Here is a 22,344-nt window from a genome sequence, read left to right as displayed (position 1 = left end):
CGTAATTCTCGGAGACACGTTATTAGAGAAAGTAATGTTAAATATGATTATGCGCCATATCAATAAATTATTTTTCAAAGATGCAAAAGAATGTTCTAATATTAACTTTTATAGCGAGAGCAATTTCTTCCAAATAGAATAAAATAATTATTCGATAAATATGTTTAGCAAATAAAAGTATTTTAACACACAATGTATTTCAAAAATATAAATATATATATATATATATATATATATATATATATATATATATATGTAATGCAATTTATCGAAATAATGCTCAAGAAAAAAATAAAACTTTTCGACACGAAAGCTAGCTCCGGTTATACTTGTCAGACTCTATTTATGTTATCGAGAGAACTCTTATGTGGACAAATTTCAACTAAAAATATCACCGAAAAGAGAGTATAATAAATAAAAGAAGAGAATTGGAAAGGGAAGCTGAGGAGAAGAGGAACGAAAGACAGAGACCCGCACCGCCACACTTATTGTTGGTCACAGCATCCGATCACGGAACCAGGACTTAAAACGCGGTGCTAGATTGCGGCTGCCGAGGCGCACCACCGGGCACGTGCGGCACCAGGAGTCCCCCGGTGCCGCCACCGCCGCCGCCGCCGATGACGCCATCCGGTGCACCGCCGACCATCGTACATCCCGGCTCCATGTCGTAGTCCGGCTCGAGTGCAGGATTCACTCGGCCGTTCGATTCATCCTTGCTGCCGTAGAGTCTGCCGACGCCCGCAGCTAGGACCGCCATCTGCTCGCCCTCGGCTGGGTCCGGACCCACTCGCTCAACGTCTTCCGGAATGTTCACCACGCACCTAAAGACATCGTAGCCCGGCGCGAGCCGACCGGTCAGGAAGGCGAATTGCGTGCCGTACGACACACCCACCAGAGTGATCAGCGACAACAGCATCGCCATCGTTCTGAACGGGAACATCTGTGTCGCCGTCTCCTCGTCGTATCCTGGATAGCGAATCAGCGCCGGCAGCCCCATCATCGGTTCGCCGCCGCTGACACGCACCAGAAAGGCAATTATATACGCTGACAGACTGCCGTAGGTGTTGCAGTAATCCTTAAAATGCACCACCATCAGCAGCTGCGGGAATAGGATCACGTAAACCAGATCCGAGCACATCGACCAGAGGCCATAGATTGACGGTATCGTGAGTGCCATCACGGTACTTAGCACGCCGACTACGCCGATTCCCACCCGCATCACCCAGATGATCTCCATCTCCGATGCCTGCACAAGAGGTCGCGGACCCACGTGGGTCAGTATCGTCGTCGCCAGTGATAAGCGAATAATGGAAACAACATCCCGCGAAATTCATCACAAGTATACTTTTTATGTGTCGTGCATTACATTTCGTCAGTAACACGATAATAATTGCCTATTCGTGAAAAGTTGATTTTACGCTCGCGTAACGTATTTGAGATAAAAATCAACCAAGCAATAGATCAATGCGTAGCAAAACGTAACGTTTAAATGTGCAATTCATGCAATTCAGGCATACGTAATATGCAAACCGGAATATATATGCAACAACTTGTTTCTAGTGCCTACTGAGGAAAAATTAGAAATATACAAAATTCTGTTTTTATGATTGATAAAAAATATCTCAACTTCAAAAAAAATTACTTGATCTCTTATATAAAAATGATTAGAATTTATATAAGAAAGTATTTTCTTTATAAAAAGTTAATAAAGAAGATTAAATTATTTAAATTAGAGTGTTAAAAAATTAACATGCGAGAACAGAGTAGTTACCAAAAATTAATTTGCGTCATCAATATTCATGATAACATGGAGAATTTGCATATAAGAAGCTCGTTATAAAATCTTGTTTTATACAAAGACAGTTAGAAATATGCTCTGACACGTGCGACATATTCTTGTCAGAAAGTTTCGCCGTGCGCATAAATGCAAGGTAAACATGAAGAGTATATGAAAGGAAGAATGATGAGTGAGATATAATGTTAGAAAAACTTACCCGCTGACGGAAGATCAATTTGTAAACGTTTCTAGCAAACATCGAACTAGCAGAGAGGATGCTGCTGTCCGCAGAAGACATCACTGCCGCCGATACCGCTCCTAACCCAAAGAAGGAAATGTAATCCGGTGTCAGATATTGCAGGACCAGTGGCAAAATCATGCTGGTCTCCGTCTCCGTAAAAGGATAAGGACCAGTGTACCCCGTCTCGTTCCAAGCTGCAACACAAAAATCGCGTTTCTAATGACCGGGCAGCAAAAAAATCAAGGTACAATATCTTATATTTTCTTGTTATAATTTTTTCACGAGAAAAATAATTTTTATGTGAAATATTATAAAAGATATTTAAGAAATTAAAATTTAACTGCAAAAAAAAATTATTGTATATCTTTTACAAGAAACATTAATGTACAATTGTTTGTATTATTGTTATTTTATATTAAATTAACGTAATTAAAGTAATATACAATCCTTTAAATAATATTATATTTCGCTTTTGGACAAATTTTGTTAATTCAATCCCTATTATGTTTGTCTCACTCATCTTTATTCTTTATCCGATTTCTACAACCGTTTACATTTTTATTTTTCTATTTCATTGATGTCTTTCATCAGATGCCAGGCCTGGCATCTTTTTAATAGTAATTAAGAATTGTACTGAATATATCTACTATCAGCTAATATATAGCTAAACAAGTTTACTCCCACATCGTTTCAATCTATATAATATCATAGTTTGTTCTACCTACAACATTTTTTGTTTAGAGCATCCACGATAGCAATTCAGTTCTCTCTCTCTCTCTCTCTCTCTCTCTCTCTCTCTATACATATCTCTTTCTCTTTCTTTTCGCCATCCTGTGATCCTTCCGCAACATACCAATGCAGGACACCGTATTATTTCCGGCGACCTAGTCGCGCGTTTGCGTTGTAGCGGGCGAGTCGCATTATGACCCTCGCCCTCGTGAAAGCAACGCCACATGGCAAAGTCCCATGCTATTGTACACGCCGCGGGGCACCCGAGACACCCTTCGATCGTCCGCGCCCTTCGCGACTATTTCTAACCCCTCCTCGTACGCCGACCGCGCCGTTTGTAAATACCAGCAGCTCTTTCTTTGTCGCGCCACCAAATGTCAAGTAGCTCTTCGAATGCGAAGAGAAGAGCGTGGGACGACAGGCAGCCCGGGTTTCTCTAATTCGATCCTCTCGTACCAGAAAAGCTCGCGAAGGGAGACGCGTTACTGCACCCTTGAACGAAACGGTGACGATATCGGGGATGGAGAAGACGAAAGACGCCTCGTTTTATTATTAATATAGCCAAATTGGGCTCTTTCTCATTGCCAGATCGATCGTTAAGATGTCTTCTTTCTTTGCAAAGAAATGAAAAAAAAAAAAAAATCGCCACTTTATCAAATTAATGCCTATGCATTTTATTTAAATATTTATTTCAACGTTTCGTTTATATTTGTTCTATTTCCATATAATGACTAAAAATGCGAGAGAATATCTAAAATAAAATTTGGGTAAGTTTGAAGAAGGAATATGAGATGCAACAAAAATATCTTTTACAAAGAACTATTGTTCTTGTGTTCTTGTTGAACTATGTTACGGCATGACAAGTTAATGAAATCAGCCCGCCGCTCCAATCAATTAATTGGTAATTAAATATATGGTACTCACGAGTTGCTTTGGCGATCGCTCCAATAAGAACGGGAGGAATGGCCATGAGGATGCAGCCCACGGCGGCAACGTAACTCAATATTTGAGCTCTCCCCGCGGTTTTCGAGGAGAGGACGCGTTGGAAGTACACTTGCCAAGGTATACCGCCGAATATCAAAAGTAAACCATAATCCAAATAAAACCAATACTCCTCGGGATTCACTTTGCCGATCCAATCAACGTCCATAGAACCAAGGGACTGTACCTTCGGATTTGTCCAAGCAAACGGAATACACATCCACTGTCAACAAAAACCATTACGTTGCTTTTTATAAAATTGCTCATGAGTTGATATCTAAAATCTATACCAAAATACTTCTGACACTTTTAATCACATTATATCATAATTAGCAATCTCTTTTGCAAAACTGTCAATCTTTCATCAAAAAAAAAAAACACTAGATTAATTTTTTTAAAAGCGTTAATATATGTTATTTTAACATGAATAAAATTAAATTAAAAATAATGACAAAATAAAATTATTTACTCTACAATAGATTAAAATTGTTATAAAAAATAAATAAGCATACATTAATAAAAAATTAGCTCTCTATCTATCTATATAAAAAAATTATGATAAAGTAGTTTATTTTATATAGAACTTTTTTATTAAATTAAAAAATAATTTACAATTAGAGAAAATAATTATAGTAATATAAATAAAATTTATTTTAAAGACTTTTTTCACGTATAATTTTTTTAATAAAAATTTTTAGTAAAAAAATATAAAACTTTAATCTGGTTGAGGTGCAGGCCATACAGATTTTTTTTGTAAATAGCCATCCATTTCATTACTACAACTATTTTCGAAACGCCTAATATTATCGCGATTAATCACACTTAATGAATGATGATCTCGTGATGAAGAATGACGATATCGTAAATGAGCACAAAATAAGTTAAAAGTGATGAATTTATAATTAAAAAATGCAATGTTAGAATTATATGCCTCAATACTTAAAAGTACGAGCGTTAAATATAATCTTTGTTAATTAATTTAACAGCGAATTATAAATTTAATAAAAATATATTCATTTTTAATCTTATAATCCGATTGTTAATTCCAATTGACATATCTAAAATGATAAGATCTTTGAGTTTGTAGAGTTTTTTGAAACGGCCGTATTATATAGCTGAAGCCTCCCCGACAGAGTCTTGTAGAGATAATAGCTCGATAACATTCTTAATGGTAAACGGGTCACTGCTTATACATCACCGAGTATAAATTTGGTAATATAAACGCTTGCAGTAGCGAGACCACGATATCGATCAGCTCGTATTGTACCGGAGGCTCGTCCGACCGTGTCTGTTACACGAGATCAAACTACAGATAAATTTATCAGAGTTTTTACTCTACTTGAGATGTAAAAAGAGACGTGCAAATAGTACTTAATGATATGACAGAATATGATTTTATGATAGAATATAATATAATTTTAAATAAACTTTTCATTTCTCGATGAAATTTTATATTTATCATTTATCTTATAAATATAATCACTCTCTTGTATACACATCCACACACACACACGCGCGCGCGCATATATATATGTATGTGTATATCGAGAGATCGAAATATCAAGTTATACATTTATATAATAATCACTTACCAGACCGATGAATATGCAAAAGAGTTGAATGACATCAGTGTAAGCAACGGAATAGAGACCGCCGAAGAGGGTGTAGAAAACTGCGATGCAAGCGCTCAGGATGACAGAGGTGCCCTGATCCATGTCGATGATGACCGCCAACGTGGCGCCAAGGGCTGCAAGGATGCCTGCCGCCCAGAAGACCTCGCCGAAAAGGGCAGGTAAAAAGAGAAGGCCTCCCATCCGCTCCCCGAACGCGTCTTGAAGCGGATCCAGCATCGTGACGTACCCCTGCTGTCGCATCTTGTTCGCGAAGAAAATACCACCTACGACAGCATCGTTGACATCATTGAGAACAAATCACAATTTCGATTAATTTTATTACATACAAAATGTTTCGAAGAATTTTTAAACAAGAAAGTAAAATAAATAAAAAGCCTCTATAAAGATACGTCTCTAAAATTCTCGATCGTTAAAGAAATAAAATTAATAAAACTATTTACATTTTAATTAAAGATTTTTTTTTAATATACTTTTTCGAAAAAAATATATTTGAATTTCACTAAAAAACATTTTCTCTCTTTATTTATCTCTATTATCTGTATTATCTCTATTTATTAGTTTTTGTTTTTATATATTTTTCAAATACATTTCAATTTGGATAATCTTTAACGATCGTGTCAAGTGCGCCTCTGAATTTATTTTTTTAATACAAGACTATGCTCTCGCGAATAAATTCGATTTTTTTTAAATGATTCTATAGATGGTTTATACGAAGAAATATCTCGTTTTTTCTAAATAATAAAAAATAGTTCGCTGAATTATATCGTAAAAATCTAATGCTTGATCATTCTGTTGATAAATTTCTGTTGATTAATCTTTTTAATCATCTTATAATAATATCTTATAAATTGTTCTGACAGTTTCTCGATTAAATTTGACATGAAAGAATAAAAAATAAAGTATGTACCAAGTAAAAAAATTGAATTTTACGTATTACAATTTAAAGTGAGAAATCCATTTTTCAATTTTCCCGATTTCATAATAATTGAAAAAAGTAGACAAAAATTTAGCAAACAAGATTTCAAAAACTGAAAAGCTGTACTTTGAAAAAATTTATTCACAATTTTCTTTTATCAATGATTTACTTGATGATCGTTCACAGATATAGATACGGTGAAGTTATGCTTTCAATGGACGACTTATAGTCGCGTTTATTCTTTGTCGAGGTCATTTTGCTGCGGGCGAGACATTGGTAACAAACTTATCGCTTTTATATGTGCAAGAGTGCCGATAGCAAACATTTCGCTCATTGTCTGTTATATTACAAGAATTCTATTGTCGTAACTCGTGACCATAAGCACTTCTCTCTAACGTCGTATAAAAAAAGCCGTGCATCGATCGACAATCTCTCTCGATCATTCTTTCGTTGGTCTTTGCTTGGAGCTTACGATTACAAACTCCACCTGACTGATTAAAACCAGCTTATACAGCACATCGTGAAAAAAGTTTCGACTGTATTTCTACGCCAGACGTCTACGACATATGCTATTATTAATATTTCTTTATTAATATTTCAGTTTCTTAACTTTAACATACGATAAATCACAAAAGTAAGATTTACACGTCAAGAAAGTTGCAATTTAAAAAAAATGTATAAATTAATTTATAAATTTTTCTTCTCATATCGCAACTTTTCTCTTTCTCGAATTTATAAAAAAAAAACTATTAGTTGCAAACAAAATAAAAATTATTTTTTTAGATATTTATACAATGCGTATTAGAAATGTATGTTTTCGAGTTTACACATATATATTTTTTATTCCAATTTTTTAACCATTTGCATAACTTTCTCATAAAAAAAATTTAATGATTAATAGCATAAATTACTTTCTCTTATATCCCGGAGTACCAGATATATCATATGCCATTAAAAAGTTAAGGATCAATGTATATCCGAATAACAAATAAACAGCGAAAACGCCAAACGCACAAATTTTAAACTCACCGAAAACGAGACTGAGAGCATATCCGAAGGGCGCCTGACACCAAATTAGGCCCTTCGTGTAGATTGCCTCGGCGGTGCCGTTGATGTAACCACCGCCAACCCAGGTCGCCGTCATCGTGAATATCCCGACGAAGAGCCCGATCGAGCGACCGGCTAACATGACCTCTTCCTCGGAGTCGTTGCCCGCTTCCTTCTTCCTGGCCGCCCATATTCCCACGCCCAGGATCAGTAGATAGAATAGAACGATCGAGATCACTCCGGCGATATTAATCATCTTCGGGGAGTAGAGGTCCACCGGCGCGAGATCGAGCTGACGGAGACGTAGGTCCGAAAAGTTCGGCGGTTGATCCGCTTTGGGATCGTCCGGATATCTGAATTCACATAATTTTAAAAACGTTTTTACTTTTGGAAAATTTTTCTGGCAAAAAAGATTTTGAGAAAATTTCGCAATATTTGGCTTCTTATCTGTGAGAAAGTCAAATAACGTAACGAAAATGTAATAGCATGGCAAAATATATATATAATTATACATTGCATTCGGAAAATCTAAATATTATAATTCAAAAATATTATTAAAAAAACTGTGATAAGTCAAAAAAAAAAAAAAAATCGTAAGAATAAAAATTATATGCTTTCCTTTCTAAAAATTATTATTTTAAAATTAAATCTATCATTTATCACCGAATTAATTTTGTCTTAACTTGTGGTATTATAATTCAATCGTTTGCTTTTTACAAACTTGCTTAATAAGAATAGACCTATTGAGCTGTGATAAACTCTTTGTTCATAGTGCAATGCATTCTTAACTGTTAAAGCATGACAAAAAAATATAGGTAAAAGGATTCTCTTTCTTTGTTCATTAGCAGATGACGGTTAATATCATCGCGGATGCAAAAGCTTCAGCGTGGGTTTTACAAAGAACTTATCAATTTCGCGTAGAGAGTATTAAAGTCTTCCGCTTGATTAACACCGTGGCCGTCACGCTCGCGCCCAACAAGTGCAGCTAAGCGCAAATATTATGTTTCTACCCGAGGGGCATTTAAATCGCTCGAGCGAGTTCACCCTCTAATCCTGTTAGGCGCGGTCTACCCGAGGCATCTACCGCGCGGCTCGGCTTCAAAAAGACACAGCTTTGATTAAATACAGATACGCATTTACGCAGACATGTAAAATTAAAAAAAAAATTACAAATCTCTTTACAAAAAAAAAAAAAAAAAAAACTTTTTTAAATTTGCACAAAGAATTGGAACTCTCTCTTATTGAATTATATCACATTCTAAAATAAGTATACGAATTAAAAGATATAATTCAAATCTTTGAACTACGAAGCGAGATTGATAAAAATAAAAACATGTTTTTGTTAAATCATCAATATCGCGAGCGAATAATGTGTTAAAATCGATAGGCAGAGAATCGATTTACAAAATATCTATATACAGGAGTACATGGAACGTAGGATTGCCAAGAATTCCTTTCGTGAGACAGACTCCTTCTTCAGGAACAATAACAAGATCAAAGTTTCCAATATATATATTATTAAAAACCTCGTTTGACGAAATTATGACGAGAGAATTTTTAATCGGCGAAAAGCACATCAATATGCCTCTCGAGAAAAAAACCCGATCATCCGCGATTATAAATAGGGGGGAATGTACCTTTGAAATCCCCGCGAAGTACAATCACGCAACAGCGGGGGGCAGCCTCACACGGGCACCGGCGGCATGTCCTGATGATGGTGCTTCCAGGCGACCGACGACGACGCTGGATTGAAGTTTGGGGGGCAGCAGTCGCCCCACCGGAGCGAGGTCTTCTGGGAGGGGCTATTCCTTGTCCTAAACGCGAGGCCGCCCATGGGCGCTGATGGCCATCGATTTTCACCCAACTCACCGAGCCCGCTGCTTCTCTGTCTGCCTGGTTTCTTCGTTTCCACCCTTCCCCCTCGCCTTCCTCCTGCGCCCACGGCACCAGCACCAATCGCTCGGATCAGCACGGTTCTTCACCTGGAAAAATTAAGATTACCTTATTATGAATATTCGATATAAAAGACCGAAGACATTGTTTTATAATCGCTAAGTACCTATTAACCATAAATCTCATATTTTTGTATTATGCAAATTATAAAAAAATGTTAACATTTTTGATTATATCAATTCTTATTATATCAAAAAGGGTATAAAATGAAAGATTGCTGTTTTTAAATAATTGTCTATTATCAATCATTTGTGTTAATTTTATCGTTATAATGTATAAAAGCAAAGTTTTTAAGATTTTGTAGTATATGTATTTTTCATAACATTTCCCTTTTTATAAGTTTTTCTCCTCTTTTATATAAATAATATTCTTAAATTTATTTTGACAAAATTATAAAAAAATTATTTTTTTATCTTTTGCTTTTTTCTTATATATTATAGCTTAAGATTGATTAGAGCTCTAGAAATAGACAAATGATTAGATAAACAAAAGTTAAAATTAATCGACCGCTTATATAGTCTGCAAATATTTATAATTTAGTGTTTAAAATTTAACTATAATTTGTCAATATAAGATTGCTAGAAAAAAAAACATGTGCATTATAAGAGAAATAAAGAATTTGATAAAATTTGTTCCATTCAGATGCTGCCTTAGTCACATGTTTTTAAATCTGTGCAAGAATATATACATATATATATATACTTTTATTTTTATTTACGGAGTTATATGAATTATTTTAATGCAAGTGGGTATTCTAAAATTAATCAATAATCACTTTACAGCATTACGGTATTGATCGAAACTTGATTATTTCGCTATAACTATAGTTGTGATGAATTGTATGGCAACTTTTATGCAAAATAAAATAATACGACAAAACAATTTTTATCCTTAAATTTTCTGCCAAATAACCTTGCTTCAGAATAACAATTCAAATTCAGCATTTATCATAAAAATTAGTTTTAGAATACGCACTCGCACAATATATTACACCGTGCAATTACTTACGATCAAGTTTCTTGCGCTTTTCCTGAGCAACTCTCCCAATCTCTGCAGAAACTCAAAAAGTAACGACCGCCACTATCTCATAGTACGTGGGACCAGTTCTCAGCGCAGGCACTCGGTGAGGTACCAGTGATCAAGAGAAGAATCGGCTACGAAGATAGAGTCGACCTCACGTGAAGAAAAGTGCCAATTAATGGTCTTGAAAAGGGCGTGCTGGATGTCGACCAGATCGGCGTATCGTTCGCGTTCTCGTCGTCGTAACTGTAATCGTGATTCTCGCCGCCGCCGCCGTCGTCGTCTTTTTCCGGACGACGCTGCCGTGTACGTCGTCGTCCCGAGCAGTTGCGGAGGCTACCTCGTACTGAGGCGGTCGACCGTTTGCCGTCTCGCGCGAGGATCGTCGTCAACGACGAAGGGAGGGCACTAGTGGTGTGATATTGATTCAATCCCAATGACGTCACGAACGCGGCGTCGCGCGGGGGTGCGCAGCACCTCGTGTCACCCTGCCATCCCCCCGGCCCAAAACCATCCTCTCGCGTTCCACCGCGCTCGTCACCCGTTCACCCCTTACCATCCCCTCCGTATCCTTCCTTCAATCCTCCGTGAACTCGACGCCCCCGCCGGGGGCGAAGTGGGGGGCGTGGACTACCCCAAGCTGGCCGCCGCGAGTCTGCGCCCCCGATCGCGTTGCGATGCTCCCCCGCAATGAAGAGAGATCGCGTCCTCTCACCCTTTCGCGCGGCGAACGGATGAGCGGAAATACGGGGGAAGGAGAGTGAACCACGAGTTTGTGCAGGAGATGAAAAGCCCCCGTTAATGTCGCTCTCTTCGGGGCGCGTTATTTCCTGGCGAACGCCACGTACGCGTGGGTTGATTTCTTATTCGCGAAGAATCGAACGGATCCGATCAAGCTCCAACGATTTTTGTAAAACATTATATATGAGGTGTTCCGATATGTCTTCTCAGCAGTTAACATTAGATGATAGAAAAAAAACTCATTGATATTGTTGAAATTAAAATTTGATGTTGGACATTAAAAGCTCCTTAAATCACATTTAGAGCAAAATAGCAAGACCTGTTTGTTGTCAGAAAATGTAATGACTTTTTTAATCAAAATGTAAATTAAATTATAAATTTGACGTATTTTCTATACTGTCGGAGTATATATATATATATATATATATATATATATATATATATATATATATATATATATGTAGTCATAGGTTACACATACATACACAAATGTTTAATAAAAAGTCTTAATATTAAAAGCAATTGTACTGCTCAATGTGTTACAAACGAAAAATTCTTTTATAAATCCTTCAATTCTCCTTAATCCTTCAATAATATTTTTTAAAAATAAAATCATGAAAAAATATTGTTGCTGAAAGAAAAAAAAGACACTGTATATACAAATATTTTTTTTTTTTTAATAACATCTTTTCTCCTTTTATCAAATAATAATTTCTAGATATATATAGGTACGATATTTATATATCTTATAAATATTCTAAGATTCTCGTTTTCTTTATAGTAAATTCCAAAATTCGCCTCTTTAACTTCGTTGTACTTGATTATGTCCTGAAAATTCTAGGATATCTGGTACTGACATCTGCGGTAACATTTCGAATACCTTAGATGGGCGAGCGCGTAGGAGGACGTTTATGAAGGCAGAGGGTGAAGCGAGGGTGAGAATGGAGAACATTTCGATAGAAGGGCGCATAATTCAGCGCATCGATCACTCAAAAAAAAAATATATATGCTGGACGTTAGAATCATCGTGTAGTTATCTAAGTGAACAAAGGTTACGTTTTTTATATAAAATCATTAAACAAATTATTATTTCATTTTAAGTACAGGAATATAATTCCTCCATTCAACTATAAATTTTATCTCATAAATAAAATTTTTTTTTAACAACATTAAGGAATATTATATATTATATTATTAAGTATTTTTTTTAAATGATGTAAAGCAACTTATAATATTAGATTCTTAGCATACATTTTTCACCATATGGGCATGTTCGATGGATGTCAATCTGACTCAACTTTGCCAGCAAGGTATACAGTTGGCATTTTGTCGGGTATCACATTTACCAGTATTCTGCAACAAAAGAATGAAGCTCACTTTATCAATAATAAAATCTTTTACAAAAAGAGCTACAAGTCCAAAGAAAAATTAAAATAGGAAAAGAGTAAAATGAGATCAAAGAAAATCTAGCAATAGTCAAAAAATTTTTAATTTGGAAAATCCGCAGATCTCGTAAGTTAGCAAAATAACAGATTCCTATATCCTATAAAATAACAATTTCCTTTATTTTTAAAATTATTTTCGCGAACGTGCATAAAGAGCGACAAATTAAAAACGACGGGTTTAATCGGGCGAGTTCAAGTGACCCCATCGACCCCGCTCATCACGAAGTCAAGCACCGACATCCGCGGAGAACCGGTGAATTGAAACTCGCCCGGTCACGTGTCAGGTGAAGCACCCAGGAACGACAATATGCACGTGCGCCACCCGTGCGGCTCGTAACTGGATACGACGAGACGGGGGTGCTTCACCATCAGGGTTATCGAAGGGTGATATGAGGCCGCGACTCTCGATCTACACGTGACGCACTTGTAGATCACAAACGGGGTATCATGTTTCGGAATAAGATCTATTCGCGATCGTTTTTTCGTCTCGTACATACATGGTCGTTTTATTACGGTACAACACTCCGTCGAGTATAGGATTAAATTAGTGTTTTCTGCTGAGTTTGATAATTAATCAGAAATATTCTGGGACTTTCCTCTACGGAATTTTTCAATAAATGACGGATTGTATCACTAATCCCATTATAATGATCTTCGCTAGTGTCACAAATACTACTTCTTACAAATGATGCAACTATTAATATAAACGTCCTGTAAAAGAAATTTACACGAATATCTATTGAGATTCATCATTCTATAAAAGTTACCTCATTTATGATATATAATATAATAATAAATTGGAAATAAAATGCCGAAACGAGATAAATTGAACTAACATTAATCGATTTCAACCACCGTGTTTAAGTATTAATAATGTTTGTAAGAATTGAATTTATTGGTAAAAATATATTATATAATAATATAATTATTTATTATATAAAAAAAGTTTCATTCAGCGAGATCGTTTTAAGTATTTTCGCAGATTTCATCAAAAATAATTATCACTGTTAATAATCGTCCTGCAAAAGAATTAAAAAGTAAGATGGATTATTTCATATGAAAAATTAAGGAAAGAATAAATAAAAATTTTTTTACGATTAAACGTATTGAAACTTCAAGCACTCGGCATAATGATGTATAAATGACCATCATGTTCGAAACAACATGATGCATAAATGACAATGTTATTCCAAAAAAGAATCCAATAGTGAGATAATACTTATGAAGCCTGGTGTATGTATTGTAGATGATATGGTACATGCGAGGACGAGGAACTAATAAAACATCGCGTCATGAGAGGATGAAGATGAATGAAATCGCATGTCTCTCGCGTTGCGAGGAATTCTTTCGGTGTATAGGAACGCGATCGATGCAGCACGCAGGTTTTTACGTGATATGCGGCACTACAAATAAATCCATGAAATATCCGTGAAGTTCGCGATATACTGCGAAATATATATTTTTAATGAGTAAATCACGAGCGACTAAGTATAAGTGTTATTGGTGATAAATCCGCAAGCAAAACTGTGTAATTACTATTTGCATTAGGCAAAACAGAATGAAATGAAAAAATTAAAGATTGGCAACGAGACACTTATTCACGCGATATATCTTATTATATAGAATTATTCTTAAAATTTAAAATGAATGTCGCATTCTTAAATAATAATTTGATACTGTGATTATAATGTAATATATATATATATATATATATATATATATATATATATATATATATATATTTATATATGTATATTTTGAAATTTCATTTTGAGCACATATTTTACAAGTATGTGTAAATATTTAATAAATACATATTTTAGAAATGAATAAGAACATTTCTGAATAAAATTTAAATTTAAATTTAAAAAATAAAAAAAAATTTAATTCAAAAAGTTTTTAATTAAAAATATAAAAATTTTATTTTATTTTCACATTTTGTTATATTTCATAGTTTTACTTCATTGTTTTATTTTTGTTCTCTATTTTATATATCCTTATCCTTCCTTTGTATATTTTTGTAGCATAATGAAATGCTTTCCGTCAATTAGCTTCCATTTTCTAAAGCTTCAAGTTATTGTAAAAAAAACTTCGATACTTACTTTATTAAAGACCAAATCTGCTGGACATGCGACGGTGCGTTGACCAGATTCTTCGCAGATGATGTATTGCAAGCAATCTAAGGGATAGGACAAAGTGATCGGCGCGTCATCGTTAGCTTTCATGGTTGGACATTTTGGAATTTGACATTGAAGAGACAAATTATCGTTGGATAATGGGAACGGTGGTCCAGCGATGACGGAAGCGCTGATCAAGCAAAGCAACGCGATGAAATACTTCATTTTCTTGTTTTCTGCAATCAAGTATTTTTTTTGTACTAGCTAACAATCGATGACATAATATTTTATCTTCAATATGAATATTCAGATATTAATGCAAATAAAAAAATATTCTACTTTTTTATCCAATCAAACGTTAATAGCGACTCTGTTCTATTTTCTCTTAATATCCTAATCTCTGGTAAAAAGCATGAGGTAAACCTAAACTTTTTACCTGCCACAATTATTCTTTATCAGCAAAATATGTACATATTGGTAATGCATAAGTGCTTCGATCATTTCTGTCATTTAAAACACAGCTGCTCCTATTTCTTTAAAATAAATGCTTTAATCAATTAACTTAAAATGCAAGAGTGCTTGCTATATTAAAACATCATATTTGTTTTATTGTTAGCTTTATTGGCTTCGCGAATATGCTATGCACGTATGTAAATGATACAAAACATTCTAATAAACTTGATTTTTATTCAATTTGCGTAAGTAAAAATATAGTTAAAAAAATTAACAATATAATTAGATTTTATCATTATAAATTAAACGTAGATCGATATTTAAATATTAATTAAATATACAAAATAAAAAATATTTATTTTAACCACAGTTGTCAAAAATATTACAGATTGATTAATTGGTTAATACAAAATTTTAATAAATAGTTAATAATGCTTTTAGAAACTTTCCATATCAAATACACATATTTTTTGTATCGATGGTGCCATCTATTAGCAACCGAGAAAACAATTTAAGAGAATATAAGATGGTAATGTAATGGTTGATATTATAGTTGGTAAAGTGTTAATTCAAAAGCATAGTTATATGTAATAATAATGTAAATTATCATCATTTTCCTAATATAAAAATATTAACAAGATTCCTTGTCCTTAATTTAAATAAATTATTTATAATAGATATAAATTTTGTAATAGTTGCATTATAAAATATCTATTGCGAGCGCATATTGATTTAAGATGACAATAAAGTACTGATAAAACTAGTAACTAAATTATAAAAACAATTTTAACACTTCCACTACTCATACTTCACTTATATTTTCAAGAATCTTTAATATTACTATAATCTGAAAAATTCTTGGTAGAACCAATTTGTTAGGAAACAGAGATTTTTTTAGTTTGCATTTATATAACTAAAATTTTAGAGATTTATATAAATTAATGACTTACTTGAATCACAATATAAAATAATATTTTTTTACAAAGAAATTTTATTATATAATTTATTATTTTATATTATTATATATGTCTTATAAAGTTATCAAATTTTAATACTAGACTCATCAAATTGTTAATAGATTTAAATGTTTCAAAAAAACTTCACATTCAAAAAAATTTTTTTAAAATTACTATTAAAATTGTTTTATTTCTAAGAAAATTTTTATGGACGGACAATTAAATAATTAAATAGCCATTTAGAAAATTTTACCTTGCTAGATGTTACAGGAAATCATCGAAGATCAAGATTACCGCGGTCTATAAGGCGTCTATCCTTCTTATATTCCTCCCAACTTGAATCCTGAAAGCTAGTTCGAAACGCGGATGAATCATACGAGAGCCAAAGATCGATGCATTAAATCAGCGAATTAAAAAAAGAAGCTCTCCTTCTCGAAAGAGAGCTGGTTTGACGAGTTTTATAAATCATGTAAGCAAACTATGCTCTTACGACAGTCCTATTTAGACGAAAAGATCTTTCGCCTGTTTTGTAACAATATACATAATATTAAGGTGGATACAAAACACGCATGTGTTGCACGACGAAAAAGACCTTTAAATATAATAATTCAAAAACATTGTGTACAAATTATATTCCACGAAAATTCTGCTTAATTCTATGAATGTAATTCTTTAAATCATTATTTTATTATTCAATTAAGAATCTGATTAAGTAACCACATCAGTTACAAATAATCACATATCAAAATTCTAAAAAAGATATTTAATCAAAGATATATTTTCTATAATATTATGCCTCAAAAATCTAAATATGTAAAAATATTACTAAAATTCATCTATAAAGAATGTTGCGAAAATTAGGCAATAAATATTTATCTTCACATGATACATAAATACTTATTTGCACTAGAAGATAGATATAACTATGCATTAGATTTTTGAAAGTTGCACATTTTCTCTACAAAGTTGATGCGTCATTAAATTCAAAACAATATTATACATTATTATGTAAAAATAAGCGAGATTTATATCATCGTTTCTTACAATTGCATTAATTTCATTATATAGCACAAGATAATAGAAGAGGGAAACAGTCTCAGTTTTTATACTTGCCGTAGGATCCGCCGCGTCTTTTTAAAAGGGCAAAACTTTTTTGTTTTCTTGTGACAAGTATAAAGCGCGCAGGAAGGCTCGATAATCAATTTCCAGGCGACCACCTCTCTCAATGGAGAAGCACTTATGTACGGCATCCAATTCTTTGTTAGTAATAAGCTCCAACATTTGTCTGATCGACAATGCCTTAATCAAGCGATCCTTGGATACGGTACCGATATTCTCCTTATCATAATCCTAAAAAGATATATTTATGAAATGTCTTTTCCTTTTCTTTAAAAGAAAAATAAAACATTTAATAAATAATTATTATACCATATGTACATGTTATATGCATAGCTTTCTATACTAACTTTGAAGATTTCCTCCAAATTCGGACTTGGCACTTTACATAATTTATCTATCGCAATTGCTACCGTCTGTCGTTCGTCGAAATTCAAAAAAGTCTTATCACTCGCCTCGGAGGGCACGTGTTGCAAGGGAACTAAAAGCGGAACTTTTTCCAAACCTCCTGTTGCAACCGCTTCTTCCACAATTTTGGCAAACTTCACATATTCGATGACAAGAGGTCTTCAGGAAGAAACAGAGTGATATAAGATTATGAATGCAAAAAAAAAAAAATTTTTTTTTTCTTAAATCGCAATATCAACGAGAATTCAAACACTTTTATATGAAACTATATACAAATAAGAAATAATGAAAATTCAAAATAAAAATTTTAATTAAAATTTTAACGGGTCAAAGTATTGTTATCCTTCCCTCTGTTTCTATATTTTGTAATTAACAATCCTAATTTTCAATATTAATATTAATTAATATTATAATGTACTTTGCAGAACTCTGAAAAGCCTTCGTAATGGTATCTACTTCTGCAGGTGTCAAACCGCAGCGAAGTTGATCCAGACTCCTAATAAAATCTGGCCTTTCAATGACAAGATGATTGTGTCTATCGAATTGGCGCATAAATTCCAGTATCTACATATAGTTTGCCAAATTAATTATATAATCGCATTATAATCGCAGTTCTCTCTTTCATCAATCAATTAAAATATATTACTGTTATAAATTACTTTTATTCTTTCGCGCACGACTTTAGCCTTAATTTTAGCTAAAATCAATACGATATTAGTTTCGTCCTCGTGAGGTTCAGACGGTAGCTTTTCAGCGTTGATTCTTTTTTTATACTCCAACATCTGAAGATATAAAGGTTCTACGATCGATTGAGATTCCAATTCCTGCAGAAATTGAGTGTAATTGAATCCCAAATCGTTGTTATATCTTTGCTCCAATGCAAACACTTGCTCCGGAGATAATAGTATAGTCGCCGTAATAAGCACTTGCCGTAATTGCGCTCGCGTTACATGACCGCGATTGTGTCTAATGTAATTAATTTAAATTAGAGAGTAACATTTTTTTCTTACCATCAATATCTTTTAATTAAATAAATGGAAAACGTTATATATAATAGAATAATTAATATAATTTCTGAAACAACTTTTTTTGTGAGGTACTACTTTTTTGATTACTTTTCAAAAATATATTTTATAACATAAATTAAAGTATTATAACTTGGAATTATGCATTTATTGTTTATTTTTTAGTACAACTTATACTCTCAAGTGTTGAAAATAAAAAGTAAGCAAGTTGTTTATAAAATTTTTTTATGTTTCTTTATGCCTTAAAATGAGTTATTCAATTAACGATAATCTAAAGAAAAACATACTTGTCGTAATCCTTGAAGAATTGTTTCAAAAGAATCCTCCTTTCTTCGACTCGCTGCCTTACTCTCTGCAAGACATGTTCGCAAAGATCTTTTATACTCTTCGGCTCGCATTGCCAATTTGATGTGCCTCTTCGAGATAGATCAGCTATTTCTTGGGGCGGTGATTCCACTCTAAGATTCGGTAATTTGTCAAGTCCTTTCACGGTAAAGACTGTGAAGAAAAATATATCAGATTAAAATATAATTGAATACTTCTTGTTTAAAAAATTTGGTCTTTCTTTTATTAAAAAAAAAAAAAAAAAATTAAAAAACTTTGTAAATTTAATTATAATACATATGAGAGATATTGTACCATAATTTATATCATCCTCGAACGTACGCCAACATACGCGATTGGGATCATCTGGATCTATATAAAGCGCGATCAGGGCGTCGACTTCCGGTTCGACCAAACATAAACGGCCCAAAGACGATATTTGAAGTGCGTCTAGCGCTCTTCGAAATTGTGAGACGGTTATTCTACCGTCATTCAGATATTCAAAATCCTATAGTAAGTTAAATCGCTTTAAGCCCTAATTGTAGATAAGCTGTTGCGATCTCATATCACATTTGTAAGATAAAATACAAAGATGACTACGTCGAACCCAATCATTACACGGGATAATGCATCACGGGCATACAACTTTTTATTTATAATAATGCTAATTAATCCGCGTAAAATGCGAGATTAATCAGAATAACCTTGAAAAACTCGTGAATACGTATTCGATGCTCGAGAATGTGTCTCTGGATACGTTTAATGACTTCTAGCGTAGGCATCATTTGTTTCGTCGGTTCCATTACTGGATGAAAAACCGTTTGTCTACCAAATATTTGACTGGGCATGACTTTGCCGATTTCCGGTCGTGGTAGTTTAGGCAGCTCAACCGTAATTAGTCGACCAGGAAATTGATCGAGCAATTCCTGTTCAAGAGAGAATAAAATGGTAAGATATAATTTACGACCCCATAAATGTATTATTGTACTTAATTCATTTTTTTTTTCATTATGTAAGCTAAAACAATATAGGAAAAGGGGAAAAAATTCTAGAAGCAATAATACCCCACTGAAATTCATCATTCCATGTTCATCTAAATAGCATTTGACTTCATCAATTGTCTTCAGAAATGCCACATAATTCACAGTGTAGGCATTTTTGCCAAATCTTTTTACAAGCAGACGAAATTCTTCGGCACCAAGCATGATGCCTAGAAATTTTAAAATACGACCAAAATGTGCGAGAGTGATCGTTCCGACATTCTTCGCAATCTGCAAAATATACTTTATATTATTTACATTCAATAATTACATTTAAAAAAAAAAAATTATTAGAAATTATTAATCTATTATAAGTGTGAATAATGTTAAAAATTGAAGAACATACACTCAAAAGAATTAAATACAGGATAAATTACAATAAGTACAATAAGTATATAATAGTTACAAATTACAATAAGTATGATAACGTTACAAAGTATCGCAATAATTTATAAATAAATCATGTCGAATGTACCAGTTCGTAATCTTGAAAATATGGCCAAAGTGCAATTTTTCTTTTGTTCACTAGCACGGCGATCTGAGTGATTAACAGATTTAATTTTCGTGTTTCCATGCAACTTAAGACATTTACATGTAACGGATCCTCCCATTCCAAACCGGTCACAAGAGGCTTGTTTTTCTCAAAATTAGGAACTACAGAAAACATTATTACAAAACGTTTCGCAAATTTGCGTACGCTTATATTGATTATTACGTTTTATTGATTCTATCATCAAAACGCATTATATTAAATGAATATTAAATATATACATATATATATATATATATATATATATATATATATAAAATTTGATTTTAAATAATTCAAATCTATATATATATATATATATATATATATATATATATATATAGATTTGAATTATTTAAAAATTAAATTTTGTAATAAATAACTTATAAATTATTATAAATTATTATAATAACTTGTGTAATAAACAATTTTTAAATTAAAACATTTACTAAAGAAACACATTTTCCATTATAACAGATTTTTCTAGGTAGATATGCTACCCGAATCTGGATAATCCAATAAAATATACCATGTAAGTGGCAGAAAGAAACAACAATATTTAAAATAATATTCACATATTTATATAAACATGTCTCATTAGTAAAAAGCGTGCATACTATTATCGTGGATAATCTCGCAAAATTGCGAATAAAGAATTCGGCCATCCTGAATCCGAAAATAATCCGCCAAGTCACAGATTTCTTTATCCGATAAGCCAATCAGGCCTTTTAAAGGTCCGGCCAAAACGGAAATAAATTTGGATTCTGCATATTTAATAATTGTATAGTTAGCATGTAAATATATTGCAAACTTTAGATATATACTATCACATTAATATTTGAACATTTCTGCAATTCAATTTTTAAATAGATTTTAATCTTATATTCAATATTATTTCCTCAAACAACGAGATCCTCCAAATATTCACAGCCTCAATTGCTTTTTCTGCATAAATATTACATTTACAACTTAAATTTGATTTTTGTATTTTTGGAATTTATGCATTTAAAGTTTAGATAAAAATTTATATGATAAAAGTAAAAAATTTATATAATAATATAATTACATAATAATCCAACTATACGAATAGAAATAATAAATAAGAGCTCGATGAGCTGAAAAGAGAAATCCTAGAAATACAATATTATCGATGACTTTTCATTATATCGAGTGTCTAAAGATAACCGTTCTCACTTGATAATTTTAAAAACGTCAAGTGATGACTTATTATGGTGCCAATGTTTGATATTTATACCTGATATCACATAGCGGTTGTCGGGATCTAAAGGTTTATAGTATTCCCATAAATCGAGTCCGATGCGAAAGGCAGCGGCTCGTATCTTATTGCAAGTACGCCAAACATCATGTAGCCTAAAAACCTAAAATCACTCTTTCCCTCAAAATTCATAGAGGAAAAATCTCATTTGCGACTTTTCATCTCAGAGAAGTTGGAAAAGAAAAAATAACTGCCTCTTACTTTTTGTTCTTCTGGCATTTTTACGATTTCTTTCGGGAATATCACAAAAAAATTTTACGCGACGTCAAAATATATATGAATTAACACACAAACGGCGAAAATTTAATTTAACATCGAGACAAAAATCGATCGCGCAAAAATAAAAAAAAAAAAAGGTATAGAGTAATCTGAGAAAAAATTATAATTATCGACGAAATATCTTGTATATAAAAATATGCTCAAACTAAATTAAATCCCCAAATTTTTGCACTTGCAAATTGCAAACATTTTATACAACGTTATGTTAAATCATCTTTGTATAGAAATATACAAAATACACAAGTTGTAAAAAACGGGGTATACAAATATATCGTACCGTGTTCAAGATAAAAATATATATATATATATATATATATATATATAGTATATATTACCT

General features: G+C 32.9%; 2 protein-coding genes across 2 annotated transcripts; both read right to left on the bottom strand.

The window, feature by feature from the left end:
• Positions 1 to 290: 290 nt before the first annotated feature.
• LOC126857929 (high-affinity choline transporter 1) lies at positions 291 to 10,679 on the bottom strand. The gene is made up of 7 exons (XM_050607839.1): positions 10,287 to 10,679; positions 8,963 to 9,307; positions 7,308 to 7,678; positions 5,321 to 5,625; positions 3,672 to 3,951; positions 1,995 to 2,212; positions 291 to 1,246 (listed from the first exon to the last, which is right to left on the bottom strand). The coding sequence occupies exons 3-7, from the start codon at positions 7,579 to 7,581 to the stop codon at positions 524 to 526; spliced, it is 1,800 nt and encodes a 599-aa protein (XP_050463796.1). The 5' UTR covers positions 7,582 to 7,678; positions 8,963 to 9,307; positions 10,287 to 10,679; the 3' UTR covers positions 291 to 523.
• Positions 10,680 to 16,263: 5,584 nt separating this feature from the next.
• LOC126858035 (uncharacterized) lies at positions 16,264 to 21,947 on the bottom strand. The gene is made up of 12 exons (XM_050608040.1): positions 21,930 to 21,947; positions 21,708 to 21,831; positions 21,070 to 21,216; positions 20,399 to 20,577; positions 19,948 to 20,154; positions 19,588 to 19,809; positions 19,199 to 19,391; positions 18,847 to 19,057; positions 18,194 to 18,500; positions 17,953 to 18,098; positions 17,477 to 17,693; positions 16,264 to 17,360 (listed from the first exon to the last, which is right to left on the bottom strand). The coding sequence occupies exons 1-12, from the start codon at positions 21,945 to 21,947 to the stop codon at positions 17,145 to 17,147; spliced, it is 2,187 nt and encodes a 728-aa protein (XP_050463997.1). The 3' UTR covers positions 16,264 to 17,144.
• Between the last annotated feature and the right edge of the window lie 397 nt (positions 21,948 to 22,344).

The sequence above is a fragment of the Cataglyphis hispanica genome, chromosome 23 (assembly GCF_021464435.1).
Source record: "Cataglyphis hispanica isolate Lineage 1 chromosome 23, ULB_Chis1_1.0, whole genome shotgun sequence".
In the NCBI taxonomy this organism is placed as follows: Eukaryota; Metazoa; Arthropoda; class Insecta; order Hymenoptera; family Formicidae; genus Cataglyphis; species Cataglyphis hispanica.
The sequence above is the reverse complement of the archived record's forward strand: the minus strand, read 5'-3'. Positions and strand labels throughout refer to the sequence as shown.